Genomic DNA, 25,206 nt, shown 5'->3' with positions numbered 1-25,206 from the left:
AGACAACTGGTTTGGGGGGGCGGGGAGAAAGGGGAGAGAAATAAATAAATAAATAAATAAATAAATAAATCTTAAAAAAAACATTGTAGGGAAGCAGACTTGGCCCAGTGGTTAGGGTGTCCATCTACTACATGGGAGGTCTGCAGGTCAAACACCGGGCCTCCTTGACCGGTGTGGAGCTGGCCCACATGCAGTGCTGATGTGCACAAGGAGTGCCGTGCCACATAGGAGTGTCCCTGCCTAGAGGAGCCCCACGTGCAAGGAGTGCGCCCCGTAAGGAGAGCCACCCAGAGTGAAAGAAAGTTTAACCTGCCCAGGAATGGCGCCACACACACGGAGAGCTGACACAAGATGACACAACAAAAGGAAACACAGATTCCCATGCCTCTGACAACAACAGAAGCAGACAAAGAAGAACACATAGCAAAGAGACACAGAACAGACAACTGGGGCAGGGAGAATGGGAGAGAAATAAATAAATCTTAAAATAAATAAATAATGTTTTAAAAAAAGAATTGTAAGCTCTTTGTGAGCCTAATGGACACATTTTATGAGGAAGTACAAGGATTTCCTCCCTTTCTTTCCCCTCCCAAGGCCTCATCAATATCTTTGGGAAGAACTCAGACAAAAAAAGGAATGAGAATAATCAACAACTGGGTTTCTATATGTAAAAAATGAGCTGAAGGATGCAGCTCAGTTATATCATCTTCTCTAGAATGTTTTCATAGTACAGAATTTGAAATGTTTGCTGACAGACAGTAAACGTAGTATTAGAAAAAGATGTTCCCTAAAATAAGGAGACTCTAACTGAACATCAACTTATAGTAAAAGTAAATTATGAGAAACAAATTATGGCACAGGGTCCAGGGGAGATGGTAGAGTAGGAAGGAGTAAGACTAACTCCTCCTACAAAAACAGCTAGTGTACAGGCAGAGATACATCAGTTCTGGGACTCAAGAGGCAAAGGGAGCACCATGAAGCATACAGAAGAGAGTGGGTGAGGACTGAGAAGCTGTGGCATAGAAACAGAGTGAATCACTTCAAGACAGTTGCTGGTGTTCATCCCCCACCATCAAAGTTTGCCTCAGGCAATATCTGTGGTTAGCTGGCATAGATGGGCAGTGGCACGAAGGCATGCTTCCTAGGAATGTGAGGGACACGGTCAAATGCTGATCATCGCTTCTGGTTGGTAAGTCTGGAGTGCTGAGTTCCAGCTCTGAACTGTCATTCTAACCTGCCCAGAACAGGAAGCCTCATGGCCATTGCTTGAAGACCACCCAGTAAATGTTGGAAAAACACACACCCTCCTTAGGGCTGTGGGGAACATTTTATGAAATGTACAATATGAAGGGCAGACCATGGAAGTGCAGCTTCAGGGAGCAAAAAAAGAAAAGTGGGAGGGATTTTGATTTCTCCCCTGACCCTCTCCCCACTGCCCCTTGGAATTAGTCTGTGTCCACTTGGTCGGTCCCTGGCCCCATTCTGATCAAACACTGGAAATACTAAAGATCTAGAACAAGTTGAATGAATTGTCAAAGGAGAGCATTAACACAAGCCAATCAACAGTAGAACCTTCAGCAAGAGGGAACAGATGTAGGTCAAGTGGCTTATCACTTGCTTCCTACATAGCAGGTCCTGGGATCAATCACCTGTACCTCCTAAGAACAACAACAAAAAAGAACAAGAAATTTAAAAAAATTGGGGGGGCCAGTGGAGTTCAGTGGTTAAGTTCTAGCTTCCCACTTACGAGGTCTGGAGTTTGATCCCTGGCCACAGTATGTCAAAAACAAAACAAACAAAACAAAACAAACAAACAAACAAAACATGGGTGAGAGAGAAACTGACCATCAGTAAATTCATCCAAATAATCAAATACCTACATATCAGCAAAAAAATTGCAACCCATAGTAAGAAACATCAAGATATGGACCAGTCAATGAACAAATGAAAAATCTGGAAGAGACACAATTCAGAACAACTATTCAAACATGTTCCAGTGAATCTCCTAAAACGATTCAAGAAGATGTAGGAAAATATGGCCAAAGAGCTAAATAAGACAATGAGTGTGCATAAAGAAGAATTTGAAAGAATGCATTAAATGAAGAGAATGAATTGAAATGAAAGGCAAAATAGATAAGATTAAAAATACACCATATATAAAAAAAAAACCCTTTATAATACGGGAAATTTACTCTTACCCTGAAAAGATATGAACATCTTTACTTTCTAAGGACAAGCAGACAGCTGGTACTTAGTGTTGGTTGTAAGATTTAAGAAATAGAAATTATTAATCATTTGTCCAGAATTTATAAATTCCTATCCTGCATTTTAGTTATTTTTAGGAGCTAAGGTCTTGCCTTTAGTAAGTAAATTAAATATTGCTATTCTGAGGGATCAGAAAAATAAACATTTTTAAATGACACACACATAGTAATGGGAAGCAGGCAGTAAATGCATATTAATGGGAATTTTTTTCAGATTATCATACTGTGTATTCACGACAGTATTATCAGTTGTTTTTGTTTTGTGTTGTTGTTTTGCCTGCATGGACATGGTCTATATTAATGGAGCAAAATGTATACCATTCTTACCTTGATCACTATTTTTCATCAAAATGAAAGGATAGAAAGATATGCATATCTTTCTCTAAGCTGCATAAGAAATAGAAGTATAAGATAAAAAAGTACACTAAAGGTATAAAACATCAGACTTGAATAGAATGAGGAAAGAATCAGCAATCTAGAGGACAGAGCAAAAAATTGAGAATGGTTATCAGGGAAAAGAGTGATAGCACAAAGTGCACAAACAAAGGTGTCATGGGTTTTCCAAATGGAGAGAAAGGAAAAGGATCAGAAAGAATCTTTGAGAAAATAATAGCCCCAAATTTCCCAATTCTTATGGAAACATAAATAGATATGTCCAAGAAGGCCAGCATACTCTAAACAGAATAAATCCTAATAGGCCAGCTCCAAAACATACTAATAAGAATGATAATGCCAAAGCCAAAGAGTGAATTTTGAAAGCAGCAAGAGAAAAGCAATTCATCACATAAAAGGGACACTCAATAAAATTAAATACCAGTTTCTCAGCAGAAATCATGAAGGCAAAAAAAAAAAAAAAAACACACACACACAAAAACAGTGGTTTGATAGATTTAAGGTACTGAAAGAGAAAAAATGCTAGTCAAGAACCCTCTATCCAGCAAAATTGTCCTTCTAAAATGAGGGAGAGATGGTAAGGAATATGGAATCAGAGTAGCTCAGGCAGGGTATAGCTCTCTTACAAAATAGGGGGGAAAGCTTAGAAGTCATCCAAAAGACCCACTTTAGGGAACTGTATACCAGGAGAGTGCCACATTCGCTGTCTAGGATGTACTGAGGACAGAGAGACAGACAAAAAGAATACTGAGTTGCTGCCCCAAGCTGGGAGTTCCACCTACCCTCCATAATTGGGGAACACAGCCTTGGTAAAACCTGTGACCAATAGAAAGGGGAAAGGACATATGCCTCCCTGGGAAGTTTAAGGGTGTGGCTGAGGATTGAGTGTAGTTTCTCTTAGGCAATTAGGACGAATATAGCTTGGATTTTCATCACTGGTTCAGGAGAGCTATTCAGAGTATAGTGAAGGATTCATCTCCATGGTAATGTTGGCTGAAGAGTGCCATCTGCTGGTCAGGTAGGAAAGTAAAGAAGACAAGGCTTAGCTCTCCTTTCCCAGGCAATGTGGATCTCTTCTATGCCCCATTAGTGGCTCCCTGCCTCTGTTTTGATGATTTAAACTGGGCTATCTTAAAGTTTTAGAAAAAGAAAATGAACAAAACATCAAAGAAGAACTGTGAGATAAAACCACCACACAAAAGAGAGAAATTGATCAACAGAGTAAAATCGCCAACACAATCAAATGCCTTGATATCAACAAAAGGTAATAAGCCACAGTAAGAAATGGGAAGATATGGCATAACCAAAGGAACAAGCAATGGATCCAGAAGAGACACAAGGTTTAAGAAAACTAATCAATGATGTTAACATAAATCCCAATCAATTGGAGATGAAGGAAAATAAGACTAAAGAGAGAAAGGATATTAAGATCACACTGTGTGATCACAAAGAAAACTTTTGAAAGCCTGATAAAAAAGTAACAGAGCTTATGTGAATGAAAGACAAAATTACATGACAAAAATCCATTAGAGACATATGAAAAAATATTTGACATGGCAGGAGAACAAATCTGTGAAAGTGAGGACAGAACATCTGAACTTGAAACAAAAGGACACAAAGAGAATGGAAAAAATGGAACAGGGTCTCAGGGACTGAATGATGACATGAAATACACAAAGGTATGTGCTATAGGTGACCCAGATGGACAAGAGAATGGAAACGGGGCAGAAAGAATATATGAGGAAATACTGACTAAAAATTTTCTGACACTTATGAAAGACATGAATAGCAATAATCAAGAAGGACCATGTACTCCAAACAGAAAAAATCTGAACAGACCTACTCTGAAACATCTACTGTTCATACTGTCAAATGCCAGAAATAATGAGAGGCTTCTGAGAATAGCAAGAAAAAAGCAATGTATCACATACACAGGAGGCTTGGTAAGGTTAAGTACTGATCTCTCATCAGAAAATATTGAGTTAAGAAAACAGGATATGATATATTCAAGTTACTGAAAGAGAACAACTACCAGGCAAGATTTCTTTATCTGACAAACTGTCTTTCAGAAAAGGTGAAGAGTTAAAGTCATCATAGACAAACAAAAACTGAAAGAGTTTATTACAAAGAAAACAGACCTACAAGGGACATTAAAGGCTATGTTACAGTCTGAAAGGAAAAGACAAGGGTGAGAGGCCTGGAGAAAAGTGTATGAATGAAGATTTTAACTAAGAGAAACTGAAAGGGTGAAAAGGAAGACAATAGTAAGATATGACTACAGAAAGCCAATGGATAAAATGTACAAAATAACTAATGCCTTTAAAAAAGTAACACTGAATTTTAATGGATTGAACTCTTCAAGAAAAAGACATAGACTGATAGAACGGATAAAAAATGAACATCTGAGCTGGACTCAGATGTGATCTTTGTTCACAAGCCTCTCCTGTTACTTTTACCGGAACTGTAGTTGGTGCTGGGCTTTAATGTATACCCAGGGGACATGAATCTCTGGACTCTCCATGTGATAGCCAGGCCCTGAGCCTCAACAGACTTGCAACTCCTACACTCTGGTTTATTGGACTTACCCTACTCAGTTAACAAGGAGGTGAAGGTCAACCACCACACCAGGGAGCCAAGAGTGCCTACAACTGAAAGCAGGAGAATTGCATCAGCATTCATGTGGAATCTAAGGCCCTTGTGATATAGATGTGGCATGGACACAACCATTCTAAGGGCCACAAGATGGAGGAATAGAGTATAGATTAGAGTGGACTTACTGATATTCTATTCATGAACTATTATGATTAGTATTTGAAGAAAAAATGGCATTGGTGTGGAGAGAGCGGCCATGGTGGCTGCTTGGGATAGGGAGTGGGAGGAAGAGATGTATGTGGGGGTGTTTTCGGGACTTGGAGTTGTTCTGGGTGGTACTGCAGAGACAGTTACTGGACACTGTATGTCCTCCCATGGCCCACTGGGTGGACTGTGGGAGAGTGTGGGCTATGATGTGGACCATTGACCACAAGGTACAGCGGTGCTCAGAGATGTATTCACCAAATGCAATGAATGTCTCATGATGATGGAGGAGGTTGTTGTTATGGGGGGAGGAGTAGGGTGAAGGGGGTGGGGGGAATATGGGGACCTCATATTTTTTTAATATAACATTAAAAAATAAATAAAAACAAAAAAAGAAAAAAATCATGGCAGGGAGATAAAGAAGGAAAGAAAAGAAAACAAACAAACAAAAACAAACAAAAATAAAAACAGACAAGCCCCCCTGCCCCCCAAAAAATGAACCATCTATGTGTTCTCTAAAAATGAATCACCTCAGATGCAAGGGCACAATCAGACTGAAAGCAAAAGTTTGGTAAAAGATATTCCATGCAAATAGTAATAAAAAAGATCTGGAGTAGTAATATTAATAATGGATGAAATGTATTTTAAAAGTAAAACTAATATAAAAATGAATAAGTTCACTAAATATCAACAAAAGGGATTATTTACTAGAAGAAATAACAAAAATATATAATATGAAACTAACTTAGGTGCCCCAAATACATGAAATACATACTATCAAAAACTGAAGGGAGAAATAGATGTCTCTATAATAATAGTTGGAGACATCAACATATCACTCTCAGGGTTTGCTAGAACAACTAAGGGGAAGGATCAATAAGAATTCAGACAGATTAGACAATATTGTAAATGAAACAGACCTAAAAGACATTTATAGAACAATACAAACAAAAACAGTAGGATATACATTCTTCTCAAGTGCTTATTGATTCTTCTCCAGATTACATTGTATTTGGGACACAAGTCAAGTATCAATAAATTTAAAAATATTAAAATTATACAACACACTTTCTCTGATAAAGAAGACGTTAAAATTAATAAGAGGTGGAAAAAGAGAAAATTCATAAATACAGGTAGATTAATCAAATAATCAGTAGGGTAAAGAAGAAATTGCAAGAGAAATAAGTAACAAGCTCAAAGTGAGTGAAAATGAGTACACAACATATAAAACTATCAGTGCTTATTTTAAAAAAGAACAAAGAGCTAAACTCAAGCACCTAAATGAACATCTGGAAGAACTAGAAAAAGAAAAAGAAACTAATCACAAACCAAGCACAAGGAAAAAAAATAAACAAGATTAGAGTAGAATTAAAAGAATTGAGAATAAAAATCCTTAGAAAAAGTAACAAAACCAAGAGTTGGTTCTTTGAGAAGTTTTATAAGATTGACAAGGCCTTAGGCAGACTAACAGAAAAAAGAGAAAAGATGCAAATAAATAAAATCATAAGTTAGAGAGGGGATATCACCAGTGACCCTAGAAAAATAAAAAGTATCATAAGAGGATACTTTGAAAAACTTAACACAGAGTGGACAATTTAAATGAAATAGATAAATTTGTAGCTACTTAAACTGATGAAAGAAGAAATGTAAGAATTCAACAGAACAATCACAAATAGTGAGATTGAATTATTCATCAAAAACCTCCCTCTCAAAGCACAGGACAATTGCTTTCACAGGTGAGTTCTACCAATTATTCCAGAAAGAACTAATATCAATCACGCTCAAAATGTTCCCCAAAAAATTGAAGAGGAGGGAAAATCACCTACTTCATTCTATGATGCAAACCTCATTGTAATACCAAAGCCACATTAAGATGCCACAGGAAAACTAGAGACTAATCTCTTGAATGGACTTAGATGCAAAAATTCTCAACAGAATACTTACTAATTGAACCCAACAAGACTTCAAAAAATTATATACCATAATCAAGTTGGTTTTATCCCAGGTATGCACAGAATGGTTTAATATAAGAAAATCAACCAATGCAATATACTACATTAGCAGAAGGAAGGGGAAAATTGACATGACCATCTATATTGATGTTGAAAAGGCATTTAGAAAAAAAAATGCAGCATCCTTTCTTGAATAAAAAAATTCAAAAGGTAGGAATAGAAGGAACATACCTCAACATGAAAAAAGGGCATGTACGAAATACCCACCACTAACATAATACTCAATGGTGAAATGCTAAAACTTTTCCCCTTTAAGATCCAGGACAAGATAAGATGTCCACTGTCACCATTCTTATTTAACACTCTATTAGAGATACTTCTTGAGCAATTAGTCAAGAAAAGGAAATAAAAGACACCCAAATTAGAAAGAAAGAAATACAATGTTCGCTATTTGCAGATGTCAGAATTGTATAGAAAAAAACCTTTCAAAAATCTACACCAAAGCTTGTAGTGCTGACAAATGAACTCAGTCAAGTTGAGGATATACAAGATCAAAACACAAAAACCAGTAGTGTTTCTGTATACTAATACTGAGCAATATGAGGAGGAAATCAATAAAAAAAATTCCACTTACAATAACATCTAAAATAATCAAATACATAGGAATGAGCTTAACTGAGGATGTAAAGGACTTGTACACAATAATAACTACATTGCTAAAATAAATGTACTTTAGCATTACTAAAGGAAATCAAAGAGGATCTAAATAAATCAAAGAATATTCCATGTTCATGGTTTGGATGGCTAAATATAATTACGATGTCTATTCTGCTGAAACCGATTTACAGATTCAATATAATTGCAATAAAACTCCCACCATCATTTTTTACAGAAATAAAAAAGCCAATTATCCAAGTTATTTGGAAGGGATTGGGGCCCTGAATAGCCTAAAATCTCTTGAAAATGAAAAACAAAATAGAAGGTAACATGCTGTCTGACTTTATTTTTTAATTAATTAATTTATTTATTTTTAATGTTACATTAAAAAAAATGAGGTCCCCATATACCCCCCACTCCCCTCACCCCACTCCTCCCATAACCACAACCTCCTCCATCATCATGGGACACTCACTGCACTTGGTGAATATGTCTCTGAGCACTGCTGCACCACATGGTCAATGGTCCACACTACAGTTTACGCTCTCCCCCAGTCCACCCAGTGGGCCATGGGAGGACATACAATGTCCAGAAATTGTCCCTGCAGTACCACCCAGGACAAATCCATGACCTGAAAATGCCCCTACATCACATCTCTTCTTCTCATTCCCACCCTCAGCAGCTACCATGGCCACTTTCTCCATCTCAGTGCTACATTTACTTCCATTACTAATCACATTACTTTCAGAATAGAGTACCAGTAAGTCCACTCTAATCTACACTCTAATCCTCCATTCTGTGGACCCTGGGATGGTTATGTCCACTCCACCTCTGTATCAAGAAGGTGCTTTGATTCCACTTAGATGATGGATGCAATTCTCCTGTTTGCAGTTGTAGGCACTCTTGGCTCCCTTGTGTGGTGGTTGACCTTCTTCACCTCCCTGTTAGCTAGCTGGGGTAAGTGCAATAAACCAGAGGGTAGAGTTGCAAGTCTGTTGAGGTTCAGGGCCTGGCTATCACATGGACAGTCCAGAGATTCAGGTCCCCTGAGTATACACCAAACCCCAACACCAACCACAGGTCCGGTAAAAGTGACAGGAGAGGCTTGTGAACAAAGATCACACCTGAGTCCTACTCCATCACAGTCAGGAACACAAACTCCAAAGTAGGGCCAACTGACATGGCACTGAACTCCATCTGCCATGACCATAGAACCTGTGGGTCTCTGTAGCCCTCAGAAGAACCAATGCCTGGGGTTGTATCTACTTTAGCTGTCTCTGGGACTCTGCTGAGGTGTGCGTAAGGGTGACCCTCTGATGGCCTCCCAGCTCTTTTTTGGAGACTCATAGCCATATCAACTCATTTGTCCTTCCCATTTCCCCCTTTTATTCAGGGTCAAAAAGGACTTTTAACTCCTGATATTACATGTAGGCTGAGATACTCTGCTGGTCAGAGCTGACCCTTTTATTCAAGTTCATTCTCCAGCCACATCATCAGCTGGTACTTGGTAGTAATCCCTCAGTGCCAGGGAGGCTCATCCCCAGGAGTCATGTCCCACGAAGGGAAGGCAATGCATTTACGTGCTGAGTTTGGCTTTGAGACTGGCCACATTTGAGCAACATGGAGGCTCTCAGGAGGTAACTCTCAGGCATCCTGCAGCTCTAGGCCTAATTCTTATTTCAGGCCCACAGGCCCACAAGCATAGTCATTAGCATCAAGGGCTCATTGTTGGACCATCCTTCCTTATTGATCTTAGCCATTGCACTCAGAGGATTGTTGCTGTTCCATTAGGGAAAGTGACAGAGCTCTGTCTGACTTTAAATCACACTACAAAGTGACAGTAGTAAAAAATGCATGGATTTGGTACAAGAATAGACAAAGTGATCAATGGAAATGAGGTGAGAGTTCCAACATAAACCTGAACAGCTAGAGCTAACTGATAAAATAGATAAATAGGGCCTTATCAAAATTTCAAACTTTTGGTCTATGAAGGAGTTCATCAAGAAGGTGAAAAGGCAGCCTACTCAATAAAAGAAAATATCTGGGAATAAATCATTTAATAAGGGTCTAACATCCAGGATACATATACAATTTTAACATCTCAATAATAAAAAGCCAGTTCATTTTTACTGTGGATAAGAGAGTTGAACACTTTTCCAAAGAAGAATTAGAATGCCTGAAAGCACATGAAAATTTTCTCAATATTGCTATTAGTGAAATGCAAATCAAAACTAAAATGAGATACCACCTTTTAAAAATTTGACTGACTGCTATTTTTTTAAATTTCTCTCCCCTTCCCTGACCCCCATTGTCTACTATCTGTGTCCATTCACTGTGTGTTCTTCTGTGTCTGCTTGCATTGTCATGTGGCACTGGGAAATGGTCTGTTTTGTGTGTGTGTGTGTTATCTTGCTGTATCAGTTCTCCATGTGAGCAGTGACACTCCTGAGTGGGCTGTGCTTTTTCCATGCAGGTCAGCTCTCCTTGTGGGGTGCGCTCCTTGCACATGGGGCACCCCTACACAGGGGTGCCCCTGAATGGCACAGCACTACTTGTGCACGGCAGCACGTGCATGGGCCAGTTTAACACACAGGTCAGGAAGCCCTGGGTATCGAACCCTTGGACCTTCCATATGGCAGGTGTCTGCCCTTTCAGTTGAGCCACATCTGGTTCCCAGACTGGCTGTTATTAAAAACAAACTATAGGGAAGCAAATGTAGTTCAAACATTTGAGCACCTGCTTCCCATGTATGAGGTACCAGGTTTAATCTCCAGTACCTCATAAAAAACTTACAAATGAGAAAACCAAATCTCATTTGGGAGTGGATATAACTCAGTGGTTGAGCACCTGATGCCCATGTATGAGGTCCTGGGTTCAGACCCTGGTACCTCAAAAATAAATTTAAAATAAAATAAAAATAAAAAACAAGTGTTGCAGAGGATATGGAGGAATAGGAATATTCATCCACTTCTGTTGGGAATGGAGAAAGGTGCAGCCACATTAGAAGACAGTTTCTTGGTTCCTCAGAAAGCTAAGTACTGAATTTCCATGATTCGGCACTTCCACTACTATGAATACACCCAGAAGAATTGAAACAAGGACTCAAAAACACATATATGCACATACATGATCATTGTGGCATTACTCACAATTGTTAAAATTTGGAAGCAACCCAGGTGTCTATTAATGGGTGAGTGGCTAACAAACGGTGTATGTTAAATGGAGTATTACACAACTGTGAGAAGGAATGAGCTATTGACACATGGGACAAAATGGGTGTACCTTGAAGACCTTATGTTAAGTGAAGTAAGGCAGTCACTAAAAGATAAATACTGCATGATCTCACTGATATAAACTAAAGATGTTGAGCAGATTAAGTGAGGTAAAGTGTGGAAGATAGATTACCAGGAGATAGAAAGGGAGCAGAAAGTAGTCAGCTGATACACATTTTTGGCAGAACCTTTTATAAGGTAGAGGGTGGCAGTTTGGCAGTGAATGGCAGATATTGAGGTGCACTGGTGTGAGTAGGGTTGATGGTGCTGGAGTTTGAAAGTGAGTGGGGTTGAGGGTTGAGTTGGTCCATCCATGGAGCTGGAAGGAGGGCTGGAAGAAGGAAGAGGTGAACTCTGGGGAGAATGCAGACTGTGACGGAGATTACAGTTGTGCAGTTGTTTTATGGTATTTATGGCAGGGGACAGTAACCAATGCAGAGTATCAGTGATGAGGGAATGTGTAGGGATGGGCACACCTGGGGCATGTCTCCATGGAATATGAATGTGTTCAAGGTGTCATAGAGTTTGATCTCAGTGGTGGAGACCTACACGATAACCAACAGTATATTGAACTTCCATCCTGGAGAGTTCTGATATGTTCTCAATTAGATGGCAAGAATCTCTAGACTACATATGCAGTGCTTAAGAAAAGGAAAATGAACTAATACAGCAAGCCTATAATATTTAATTGTACCTAAAGACTTTGTTCTTGGAAAATTGAAACTTAGCCTAATAATAATTATTACCTAAGAGTTACTTGCTCAAAACCTTGTTACTCAAATGTGGTCTCTCTCTAAGTTAAACTCAGAAAATTAACTCATTACCTTTCCTGTGACATGAGTTATGACTCCTGGGCATGAGCCTCCCTGGCAACAATGGATTAATACTAAACACCAATCAATGATGCATTTGGAAAAAGACCTTGACCAAAAGGGGAAATCATTAAATATAAAGAGTTTCTATAGCTAAGAGGGTTCAAAGTATGTTAGGAGGGCATTTGAGAATTAACACATATGCACAGCTCGGATAGATCTCACTAAATGCCACAATAAGCAAAACCAAAACAGGGGTGTTTCCAAGGGCTCAAGAGATACCGATACTATAGGCAAGGTACACAGCCCCATAAAATCAACATCCCATGGGTGGGCCTTATGATAATCTATTTCCCCAGTGTAACAGGGTTAGACTCCTTTATAACTACCCTATGCATGACTTTTCTACCCCTCTTATAACCTACAATTAGCAGTATTGTATATATATAATATATATATAGTATATATCCATTAAATATATATCCCAGAAGCTTAAATCATCAGTCTGTTCACATGCCATTTGAGCCATGAATCTCACCAAATTTGCAGCCAACAGCTACCCTCCAGTCTATTAAACTCACCCATATCAACTAATAAAATCAGGATGATGGATAATCTTCAAAACTGCCCAAAAAGAGTATCTAGAACTGCAAACCAAACAGTTCCTTTCATCGGCCTCGTAAGATATAACACCCCTCTCATCTAAGGAAGAGTGGAAATCACCATCCTCAAATCCTTAAGTTTTAGAAATGAACAAATTTTAGAGAGGGGTATAACCATGGACCAAAATAGACTATCATTGTTATAATGTAAGAACTTATAACATTAATATAAGGACAGCAGTGATCTGAGGTACTGTATGGAGGGGGAGGAAAGAATAATTTGCATATAGGACCTTTTTAGGGCATTGGTATTGTTCATGATATTGCAGTGATGGATGCAGGGCATGATATATTTTGCCAAATCCTATAAAACTGGGAAGTGGACTTGGCCCAGTGGATAGGGCATCCATCTACCACATGGGAGGTCTGCGGTTCAAACCCTGGGCCCCCTTGACCCGTGTGGAGCTGGCCCACGCACAGTGCTGATGCACACAAGGAGTGCCCTGCCATGCAGGGTGTCCCCCATGTAGGGGAGCCCCATGCACAAAGAGTGCGCCTCGTAAGGAGAGCTGCCCAGCATGAAAGAAAGTGCAGCCTGCCCAAGAATGGTGCCGCACACACGGAGAGCTGACACAATAGATGACGCAACAAAAAGAAACATAGATTCCCATGCCGCGGACAACAACAGAAGCGGACAAAAAGAAGAACACGCAGCAAATGGGCACAGAGAACAGATAACTGGGGTGGGGGGAAAGGGGAGAGAAATAAACAAAATAAATCTTTTAAAAAATCCTATCAAACTGCACAATCAAAAGTGTTAACTGTAAACTATAGACCTTACATATTAGCAATTTGTCAAAGTTTGCGCATCAAATGTAACAAATATACCACAATGTTGTAAGATGTGTGGTGGGAGTGTGTGGTGGTGGGTATATGGGATTCAACTATATATTCTATGTAACTATTATGCAACCTAAAAGTTTTCTATAAAATTTATTATAAGGGAAAAGGTACGATAGCAACATCTTTGATTGTATCTGTTTGATGGATTTTATTTTACGTAAATATGTCTGTTAAACTGCTTTTTAAATATGAGAAAAGGAGAAAGAACACAACATGATTTGAATATCCATGTTGAACATCCATATATCAAAGTTACCATGATTGCTGGATCCACCAAAGAACAGGACACAAAAGTCCAACACAAATGCAAGAATGGGCCAAAATATGAGGACTCGCTCTAGAAGATGCCTAGGGTAGAGACACAAAGCATTCATGTTATTCCTGACAGTAAGCCCAGGCCATACAGCATGGTGTGTTGGGCCATACCAATTGGGGCTTAGGCTCTGCATGAGAGTGGCAATTTGACCACATTGGACTTCACATCAGTCATGGGTTCCAATGGTGTCTCAGCACTTTAGACACATATTCCAGATATGAGACACCAATTCATGTGCATCTTATGAATGCCAGGACCACTGTTGGAGAAACAGCTAGGCTATGTGATCTCAAACACAAGACTCCAGTCAGATAAATGTATCTCATTTACAGCACATGATCCCCAACAAAGCAGATGCTCCCATTGCCTGATATGGGCTGAAACGTTCCTTATGACCTTAAAGTAACTGAAGTGGTAAAACATTGGAAGAGATGACTCAAGGAACACCTCCACAAAGTTCTTCAGGAAAAACAATTTATTGGCTGGGGCCCATGTATTTAAAGTTATTTGGACATTTGAACACTGCGTTCTGGTGGAAGAGAACCATGGCACTGCAACATATGTGGCAAATACAGAGCTCTGAGGTGTTGGAGGTGCAGGCACTTGTCTGATTAGGCTACACCATTGGAAAAGAATCCTAATCTCAGTGTACCCAATTGAGAACACAATCCCGGGGGACAATTTGTGATGTAGGCAGTAGTTACTGCAACGACCTCCCGATTCAAACCTGGAGTTGATGTTGGTGCCTCCCTCCTGTGGCATGCCATTGCTACATTTGAAGCAGCAAGATAATGCCACCACACTTTGTTCCTCTGGTTGCATATGGAACTTCTGGTGTTTCAGTACAGGTGGAAACGTCATTGACTCTATGAAATTTGTTCAGGATATGATGCCCCCCTCTACCCTCTAATTAGATGGTTAAGCTGGAAGGTATGCATTAAACAGAGGTAATGGGTCCCTGGCAAATTGTAATTCCAGAGTTTTGACTGACAGCCTGGGTGACGATAACTTGCCAATCCTCTCCTCAAATTATTAGGCAAGAGTATCTTGACTCCCAGAAGTTAAGGGGAGATGTGTTAAATGACATTTTCTCTTTCTCTTCCCAGGCTATCTCACAGTGATGGGCAACACCCTCACCCACTGGCACCAATGATACAGACTTTTCTGGAGCCACAAACCTAAGCAACTTTCAGTTGTCAGCATTTCATCATCACTGCAAGCCTTTCAAGCCAAACTGTCAAATTGATGGCCCACATTGGCCTATTGATTTTACAAACTAGGGTCTCAAGGAAACCTCTTTCTATAGATAAGCAGGTTAGACTTGACTTGCCATAGGAGATGTCATTTGGAGACAAAGATCTCCCCATACAGAGTGCCCCAACCTTGGAGGAGAAATGCTTCCTGTAGTGAAACCCTAAATTTTACCAGGATATCTCTGGGAGAAGTTCCCAATGAATACTTCAATAAAATGGTGTAGCTTGATCCTGAGAATTGTTTCTTTTGTACCCACCCATATTTAATGTTACTGTAGTCAACAAAACTATTGCAGGACATAACAAAGTAGTCTAATATACAGTAACTGGTGCCTACAGAAGATGCACTGGAGAATGTAATGTGCTGAAGAAACAAGGAAATACCTAGAGGTCATCTCCAGCTCTTAAGTACCCATAAACCTACACTGGACCAAACAGTTGGCCTCCCTGCAAGATGGGCTATGATGGAATTTTTCCCTGGCTCTTTTGGACCCTTTGTGCTGTGCAGATAATAAAGAGTTCATTTACTAAATGTTACTGTGCCTGACTCTGTGTTTGGTGATGCACTGGAAAGCAACTTGCTCCACAGAGTGCATGGGAAAATATGAAGTAAAGTGGGTTGGTTTTTTGTCTATTATTTTCATGACTCTTGCATTCCTTTCATACAGGAGCATCTTGGACAAAAAGGTCCTGGTGTCTTTGAGGGCTACACATAAGTTTAAATATGCCTTACTAGCCTGGGTAAAGGCAATGACCTTTAGGTGGGGAACTAGGGCATGCTCTCTACATCCTTTGGAGGAAGGGTGGCAATAAATTGGACTTTGAGAATCCCTTCATAAATTCCAGGAAGTTAGCTGGCTGGACAATGCTGAAACCAATGAGGATGGAATTTCCACTACCGGGTGTAAACTCTCCTGAGTCATGACTTCTTATGACTCTTCTCATTCTGGAACTAAGCAGACCTTCGACCAGGGCACACAGACTTATTTGTGATTATTGATAGGCTGGTCATTATTCAGCAGATTATTAGAAATGAAAATGGAGATCCAGAGGCAAAAGTGAAATTACAAGGTTTACAGAGCAGATATGGGATACAAAAGATAGGCATGGAGAGAAGCCTGAAGAGGATCTTCCCTCTTACTGTCATAACTACAACAATGGTAATACTAAGCCCTTATCAAAGAGACTGAATGGAGAAGCATTGGCTGTTTTGCATCTATGCCATTCCTCCAACAACCTCTTAGACAGTTGCAGTTAAGGGAGAAAGCAGGGGGTGGGAAGGAAGTCTCTGTGCAGCTGTAGTCTCCATTTAACTGAATCCTTTAGGGAGTCGCATCAGCAAATACCATTCTGGGTGTCCTCCACCTGAATGCAAACCAGTACATGGAGTAGTGAGTAGGAAGCTGTTATTGTGAACAGAAAACTCGGTTTAGGTCCTGGATATTCAACCTCTGTTGAGGGATTTAGACCCTCACCAGATTATCAGTTTGTGATTGGACACTGATTTTATTAGAAAGTACCCTCCTGAGTGAGTGTCAAGATAGTTCTGGTCTGCACCCCAGATATACCCCTCAGAAGCACTAATGAACAGGTCTATCATGCCCTTCCTGCTCCACACTAAGAGTGTGGGCACTGAGGTAATTGAAAAAGAGGCGAGATTCATGGGCAGTAGGATCATGCCTGTTACCCCAGCAAGTCCTGAGAGGTGCAGTATGAGACAGTAGAAGTCATTTCTTGGGACCTTCAACTACAAACCAATGCTCTTGTAGCTACTAGAGCAAAAGGAGCCTACTGCCTACCAGCCTAGCTTCTTTTTCAATTATGTCACTGGCCACACTCTTAGTGTGGTGCAGGGGGAGGCATGATAGACCTGTTCATTAGTGCTTCCCAGGGAATCCCTGGGGTGAGGAGCAGAACCATCTTGTCACCATAGCTGTGATCTCCAATGGAGAACTGTGGGAAAAATATCAACTAGAATTAGGGTCATTGGCTCAATAGGAACAATCTTCCTGTCAATCCCTGTACATAGACAGAGAAGGGAGAGAAAATTGGAGATGTCCTGCTTCTACCTTCAGTTCTGACTGAGTTTGAACCCTGGGAGAGAACTCTTTGACAAAATATGATCAAATTGAAAATAGCCCAAGTTAGGGCCAAGAGTCCCAGTCATCCCACAGGGACTCTAGCCTATATGCCCCAGTGCATGTACTATTAAGGCACATGAAACAAGCTTTACAGCACTTTTGGATACAGGCACCCAGGTCACTATCTTTACAGGAAGAAGGGAGGCACTGTGAGGTTTTGGGCATTTTACAAGGGTATGGGGGTGGAAGATTACTGCTACCCTGTGGGTAGGGCCCTCTGGCCTCTGGTCACATGTGCTGTGATATTTCCCACTAGGAAATACATTATCACAATTGATATCTTACAACATTGTCCATCCTAATGGTGACTATAAGCATATGCTCCCTCATTCTAAATAATTCTGACCAATAGTTGGGGGAAAGAAATAGGCCCTGCACCCACAGTGCTCCCACAACCTTGCGTTGTCCATCATTGGTGATACAGACTTCCTGTGGAGAAAAGGACATTACAGAACTCATATAAAGAACTCCCATCTGCAGCTGTCGTCCACTCCATGATCTCTGCCTAAAATAACCTGGTATGGCCAGTAGAAAAGATGAGTGGAGCACAGTGGCTAATTATAGATTATTGTGCTTAATACAGAAGTTCCCCCTTTGGGACCCCTGGTTCCAGACTTTGTGACTCAAATGAAGACAAAATGTCCTCCACTGGTGTTTGTTATGCAATTGACCTGGCGAATGTCTTTTTTTGTCATCCAAATCCAAGGAGACATAGATCGAGTTACTTTTCAATGTCAAGGCCTATTTTAAGGTCTTCAGGCTTGTGCCACATGAGTATTTATATTTGCCCACTATAGGCCCTGATTCAGTCAGGGTTCTCCAGGGAACAGAATCAACAAGAGATACCTGTCCATAGCAAGAGATTTTATCAGGATCTCTCCCACAGCCGTGGGGTTGCACAAGTCCAGGTTCCACAGGCAGGCTACAACCAGGGGCTCCAAGTCCAGTGAAGGTCCTTGACGAGTTCTGGGAGACGTTGGCTGTCCAAAGCTGGGAAATTCTCTCAATGCTGGAATCACTTCCCCTTTTAAGGCATGTAACTGATTGGGTTAAACATCACTCATTGCTGATTGCAATCTCCCTGATTGATGTTAATTGTAGTCAACTATCTATGATTTACCACTGTAATAAAGTCAATGGTGACTAAAGTCCATAAATGTCCTTATATTAGTTAGCCCAGTGCTTGCTTGACCAAACAATTGGGCAAAAATACCTAGCCAAATTAACACAATAGTTTAACCATCACATGTCCCCAAAGGGTGGGTCAGGATTTGAGCAAGCTACCTATGCCCAAGTGACTCTAAGAGTTCCATCATATTGAGAAAATGTTAGTGGGCCTTGTGTGATGAAGAAATTGCCAACGACTGCATGTTTTGCTAACTGGGCCTCAAAATTTGGTTGGGCCATAAATTCCAACAAGATACAAGGCCCAGCTCAGAAGACACTTTCTTAGGTACAAATCAGAGTTCAGCACTGGACCCCTGACACAATACAAGAGAAATTACTGTCCCTAAAGTAACTCAACTCCAAAAAGGAAGCCCAGCAGGTGTTTAAGCTATACACTTATTGGTGCCAACATATTCCACATTTTCGTACCTTTTGACACCTCTGTATCAGGCTATTCAGAAAAGAGTCATTGATTTTGGGGCCACAAATTTCCCAGACACATCACAGCACTACTCCTTCAAAAATCAACTTCTGGTGTGCTATCAGAGCTTTATTAAATAGAAAGGATTATAAAGAGCTCTCAGGTCCTCCTTAGGCTAGGAATCTCCATTATAATACTGGGTGTTGTATAATTAGAGAACTTCCAAAGGCAGTGCCCAAAGACAGAATAAATTGAGTACCATGATTGCCAAGGACACCAGGAAATGGCACATTTGCATGACTGGGTGGCACAGTTGCATGTTTTACTTTGACACGTGATGCTAAGGCAATTCACAAGAAATGTATTGGCTCTAAAAATCTGAAATTAATAGTTTAAAATCTTATACTTCTGAGGCTGTGAAAATGTCCATATCAAACCAGCATTAGAAATGATGTCTTACTGAAGGTCAGGCTGCTGATGAACCTTGATTCCTCCCATTTGGCAAGATAAAATAGAAGCTCTACTGGTCTGGGTAGCCTCTGATTCCAGGCTTACATTCTCTCTAAGTTCAGCTATGGGTAAGCAGGCATATGGCCTGCATCTCTCCTCTCCTCAGGCCCTTGTCTCTTTTAGCCTCTTACTGTCCTCTTTCTATAACTCTGTGCTCTGTTGATTCCAGGTTCTTGGCGTTACTCAGACTCTGAGCTATTTCTGCATGTACCCTGTTTTCAATTCTCTATTTATAATGCACAACGCCAAGGGGGCCAAGATCTTCCCAGGGGATGCCTCATGGAAGTACTGGAATCAATGGCCACACTAACTGAATCCAATATATTCAAAGGTCCCAAACCCACAGGAATGGATTAATCTCAAAAAGATGATCTTTTCTGGGATCAAGAAAAACCTTCACACTCTCACAGCACCCATCAAGGAAGATCCTATTGTAATACTTGATGAAAGGCATCCTGAAGACCCCTGATGCTCAGTGCTGGCTCACTGATGGATCTACCAAACTTAAGCCAAATGGCACTATATATATAACAGAAATGATGAGAAGATATCTTCTTATTCTTCTTTATAGAGTACATCTTTTTTTCCCTTCTTTCTTTTAAATGATACATTCAAAAAATATGAGGTCCCCATATACTCCCCACTCCCCCTACCCCACTCCTCACACATCAACCACCTCTTTCATCATCATGGCACATTCACTGCACCTGGTGAATACATTTTAGAGCACTGCTGCACCACATGGAGAGTGGTCTACATTGTAGTCTACACTCTCCCCCATCCCACCCAGTGAGTCACGGCAGGACACACAATGTCCAGCATCTGTCCCTGAAGCACCCCCAGGACAACTCCAAATCCTGATGAGTATATATCTTCTTATTCTCCTATTTATAGTATTGCATTCTGTCTCTCAATATTACAAAAAGGTGCAGTAGTGAGAAAAGATATACTTCTAGTAGGTCCTATTTTAGTAGGAAAGCATTCTTAAAATTATGTATGAACATACCTACAACATTTTCATATAGGACTGCACTGGACTTTTTTGTCTTTATTTTTTAATGTTACATTAAAAAAATATGAGGTCCCCATATACCCCCAACCCTCCTCCCCTCACTCCTTCCCCCCATAACAATCTGCTCAATCATCATGAGACATTCATTTCTGCACTGGATTTTAACATCAATAAATAATGTCAAGGGCAGGATTGCCAAATGTGAACCATCATAATGGCATTGACTAAAGACAGTGTAGATTTTAAAATTTATTATCTGTTTGATTATCAAAGACAAAAATGAGGATTCTTTCTGTGAGTTCTGGCTGGTACTCCCTACTGTGCCATTAGCAATGGGAAATGGGAAAGATGTGGACCTCTACTTGGTTCATAGAAGTACTGTGTACAGGACCCTCCTGCTCACTGATAACAATTCTTGTCACTGATAAGTATTGTTTCCTCTCAGTCAGAAACAAAATTTGGATAATTTGACAAGTATGTGTCTTCGAGTAGGTCTGTTGGGATTTATACTGTTTGGGGTGCACTGTTTCCTAGACATGTATATCCATCTCTCAATAGGGTTGGGAAGCTTTCAGCCATTACTTCCTCCAACACCCTTCTGTCTCCTTTCTCTCCTCTTCTCCTTCTGGGATGCCTACAATGCATATGGCTATGCATTTTGTGTTGTCATTCAAATCCCTAAATCCCTGCTGGATTTTTCCTATATTTTTATATGGAAACACTTGGCCTAGTGTTACAGCATGCCTAAGAGTTACCTCCTGAGGTCATCCATGTTGCTCAAATGTGGCCACTTTCTAAGCCAAATTCAGCATATAAATGTATTACCTTCCCCTTAGCCAGGGATGAGCCTCCTTAGCACTGAGGGATTACAACCAAGTTCTGAATGGTGATGAAACTAGGAAAAGTCCTTGAATAAAAGGGGGAAATGGTAAAGACAAATGAGCTTATAGGGCTAAGAGACTTCAACTGAGTCAGGAGGTCCTCAGAGGGGTCGCACCTACGCACATCTCAGCAGGATATAAGAGAGCCAAAGTAGATTCAATCCCAGGTAATGGTGCTAAGGGTTCTGAAGACACCCAGGCCCTACAGTCATGGCAGATGGCTCTGGAGTTCACTGCCTTGCCAGTGGGCCCTACTTTGGAATTTGTGCTCCTATGTGTGAGAGTTGGACACAGATGTGACTTCTCTACACCTCCCTCTTCTGTTCTTTTTGTTGAAACCATGGTTGGTGCTGGGGTTGGTGTATGCCCAGGAGACTTGAATCTCTGGGCTGTCCATGTGCCAGCTGGGTCTTGAGCCTCAGCGGTGTTGCAGCACCCACTCACTCTCCAGTTCTTTAGACTTACACAGGTGAGCCAACAGGGAGGAGACGATGAACCACCATACCAAGGAAAAAGAGTCTACAGCTATGGGCACAAAAGTCCCATCCACTAATCATGTGGGATTGAAGCCCCCTCTCAATTGAGAGGTGGAGAGGGCATCAATACCTCAGTGTCCTCAGGATGGAAGAATAAAATATAGATTAGAGTGGACTTACAGGTATTCTATTATAGAATTATTACGAGTCTAGCAATGGAAGAAACTATATCACTGATGTGGAGACAGTGGCCATGGGAGTTGTGGAAGGCAGGGAGAAGTGTGTTATGGGGGCAGTTTTGGGACTTGGAGCTGTCCTGAATGATACTGCAGAACATTATATATCCTGCCATAACCCAGTGAATGGACTAGGGGAGAATATAAACTACAGTGCAAACTATAATCCATGCTGTGTAGCAGTGCCCCAAAACGTATTCATCAAATGCAATGAATGTACCACACTAATAAAAGCAGTGATGTGGGAAAAGTGGGGGTTTGGGGGAGGGTGGCATATGGGGACCTCCTATATTTTTTAAAGTAGTATTCTGTTACGTATCTTTTAAAATTAAATAAAAATATACTTAAAAAATAAGTTGTATGTTCTTACCCTTCTGATATTTAATCACTGATCAAAAGAAATGCACATAAACTGACCCATTGAACTCAAACACAGAATCATATTCATTTACCCTAAAAAATTCACAAATCAGAGTTTGCACATTCTCCTATCCCCAAGCTTACATTTCCCAAACTGATGTCCATAACAGCCCACAGATATCTAATCCTTTGCCCAAATGCATCATATACAATCACTTACAGAAATACAACAGCTGATTCACACAAGCTCCCCAATCTCCTAATAAATGATTTTCCATTGAATATATTCTCCAAAATACATTTTTCTGGAAATCCCCAAGGATTTTCCCTATCCTTTCATGTTTTGTGGTTATTCCTAGACTGAGTTTCCTCCAGCATATGAAGGCATGTGTTTGTCTGAATGATATTGTACAGTGAATATAGATCCAGCGCTGTATTCCCTTTATTTAAATGTTAAAATGAGATTCACTCACTTTATTTTAAGGTTAGATCACCAATTAAGGTACTACCTTATTCAATTCAGATACAGAATAATTCAAAGTGATCGCTCTGGTTTGCTTTATCAGTTAGAGAGACAGGTGAGGATTATCAACTTCCATTACATTTATACTGTGAGTTCTCTCATGTGGTATATCATCATTCTACTATGATCTTTACTAGATAAATGCACATGGATTCTCTAATGTATGACTTTTCTTAAATTACCTGAAGTAGTATGGATGACTACAAGAAATTTGATACTGATTACAATAGTGTTTCTTCAGTATGTGTGCACTCTGGGGGAGGTTTAAGGTAAAATCTATGGATGGAGTCCCTTCCATATCCAAAACCTTTATAGCTTGATGTCTCTCATTTCAGCTAAGGCCAGAATAATGACTGATGGCTTTCTCACATTGATTAAATTCATAGAAATTCTCTCCAGTCTGCGTTCTCTCATGTTGTCTAAGGTTCGAAAAATTAAATTTCTGCCATATAGATAATATTCCTATAGTTTCAGTTGAGCATGTATTCTCTCATTTGCCTGAGGGCAGAACTATGAGTGACAGCTTTCCTATAGAGATGACATTCATAGGGTTGCTATCCAATATGAGTTTTCTCGTCTTGTTGAAGATGGGAATGTCATCTGAAATCTTTTCCTCATAGATGACATGAATGTGGTTTCTCTATAGTATGAGTTCTCTCAAATATTCAAAGATAAGAAGTCTGAAGGCTTTCTCACATAGGTGACATTCATGGGATTTTTCTCCAGTGTGAGTTCTCTCACATCTTCAAAGACTAGAATTTTAATGAAGGCTTTCCCACATAGATGACATTCATAGGGTTTATCTCCAGTGTGAGTTCTTGCATGTATTCAAAGACTATAACTTCCAGTGAAGGCTTTCCCACATAGATTACATTTAAGGAGTTTTTCTCCAGTGACTTCTCTCATGTCTTTGAAGACTACACTTTGTACTGAACGCTTTCCCACATAGATGACATTCATGCGGTTTCTCTCTAGTGTGAGTTTTCTCATGGTATTGATGAGTAGATCTGTGTTTGAAGGCTTTCTCACAGAAATTACATCTATAGGGTTTTTCATTCGTGTGAGTTATCGCATGTTGTCGAAGTTGGGAATGTTCAAAGAAAGCTTTACCGCATAGATGACATTTATGGGATTTTTCTCCAGTATGAATTATCTCATGTTTTCGAAGATAAGAACTTTGACTGAAGCCTTTCCCACATAGATTACATTCATAGGGTTTCTCTCCAGTGTGAACTCTCTCATGTCTTTGAAGGGAAGACCTGTAACCTAAGATTTTCCCACAAAAACGGCATTCATAGGGTTTCTCACCAGTGTGAGTTCTTTTATGTGTTATAAGATGATACCTTTGACTAAAAGTTTCACCACACGTATGGCATTCATAGGGTTTTTCTCCAGTGTGAGTTGTCTCATGGTCTCGAAGATAAGAAATTCGACTGTAGGCTTTCCCACACAGACGACATATGTGAGGTTTCTCTCCAGCAGGAGTTGCCTTATGTCGTTGGAGATGGGAATGCCGACTGAAGGCTTTCCCACATAGATGACATATGTAGGGTTTCTCTCCAGTATGAGTTGTCTTATGTCGTTGGAGATGGGAATGCCGACTGAAAGCTTTTCCACATAGATGACATTCATGGGGTTTCTCTCCAGTGTGACCCCTCTCATGCCTTTGAAGATGAGCAATTTGACTGAAGGCTTTTCCACAAAGATGGCATTCATAGGGTTTCTCTCCAGTGTGAGCTCTTTCATGTATTCGAAGTTGAGAAGTCTGACGGAAAGCTTTGCCACACAGATGACATTCATGGGGTTTCTCTCCAGTGTGAGCTTTCTCATGTACTCGCAGATAAGAACTTTGTCTGAAGGCTTTCCCACATAGATGACATTCATAGAGTTTCTCTCCAGTGTGAGTTGACTCATGTTGCTGAAGATGGGAATGGTGACTGAAAGCTTTTCCGCACAGATGACATGCATGGAGTTTCTCTTTAATGTGAGTGTGAGTTCCATTGTATTGTCTAAGGCCACAGCATTTTGGATATGATTTACCTCTAATGTGTTGATTAACAGATGAATGGTCATTGAGGAGTGTTCCAGGAGCTATGGTGAAATCTGCCTTCTTTTTCATGGAAATTAATGCATGCTGAGCCACCGTGGATCTCTGAGTGGAGTCATCTTGCAAATTATGATATTTAAAGGAATTTTTTTGAATGTAGGATCTCTGCTGTGTGGAGTTAGATGAGAGAGTGTTGAAGATTTGGCCATATA

General features: G+C 40.2%; 1 protein-coding gene across 4 annotated transcripts in view; it reads right to left on the bottom strand.

The window, feature by feature from the left end:
• Nucleotides 1-25,206, bottom strand: part of LOC101413553 (zinc finger protein 596-like) — a 148,350-nt gene that overhangs the window by 61,388 nt on the left and 61,756 nt on the right. The window contains exon 10 of one of the 4 annotated variants that reach the window (XM_071208418.1): nucleotides 13,908-13,999. The exons of 2 other annotated variants lie outside the window; for them this stretch is intronic. In XM_071208418.1, the coding sequence (XP_071064519.1) occupies nucleotides 13,908-13,999 (92 nt within the window). Of the gene's footprint in view, nucleotides 1-13,907; nucleotides 14,000-14,424; nucleotides 25,163-25,206 lie in introns of those variants that run through there. One more of the 4 variants, XM_071208416.1, reaches the window with a different exon arrangement.

The sequence above is a fragment of the Dasypus novemcinctus genome, chromosome 16 (assembly GCF_030445035.2).
Source record: "Dasypus novemcinctus isolate mDasNov1 chromosome 16, mDasNov1.1.hap2, whole genome shotgun sequence".
Classification (NCBI taxonomy): Eukaryota; Metazoa; Chordata; class Mammalia; order Cingulata; family Dasypodidae; genus Dasypus; species Dasypus novemcinctus.
The sequence above is the reverse complement of the archived record's forward strand: the minus strand, read 5'-3'. Positions and strand labels throughout refer to the sequence as shown.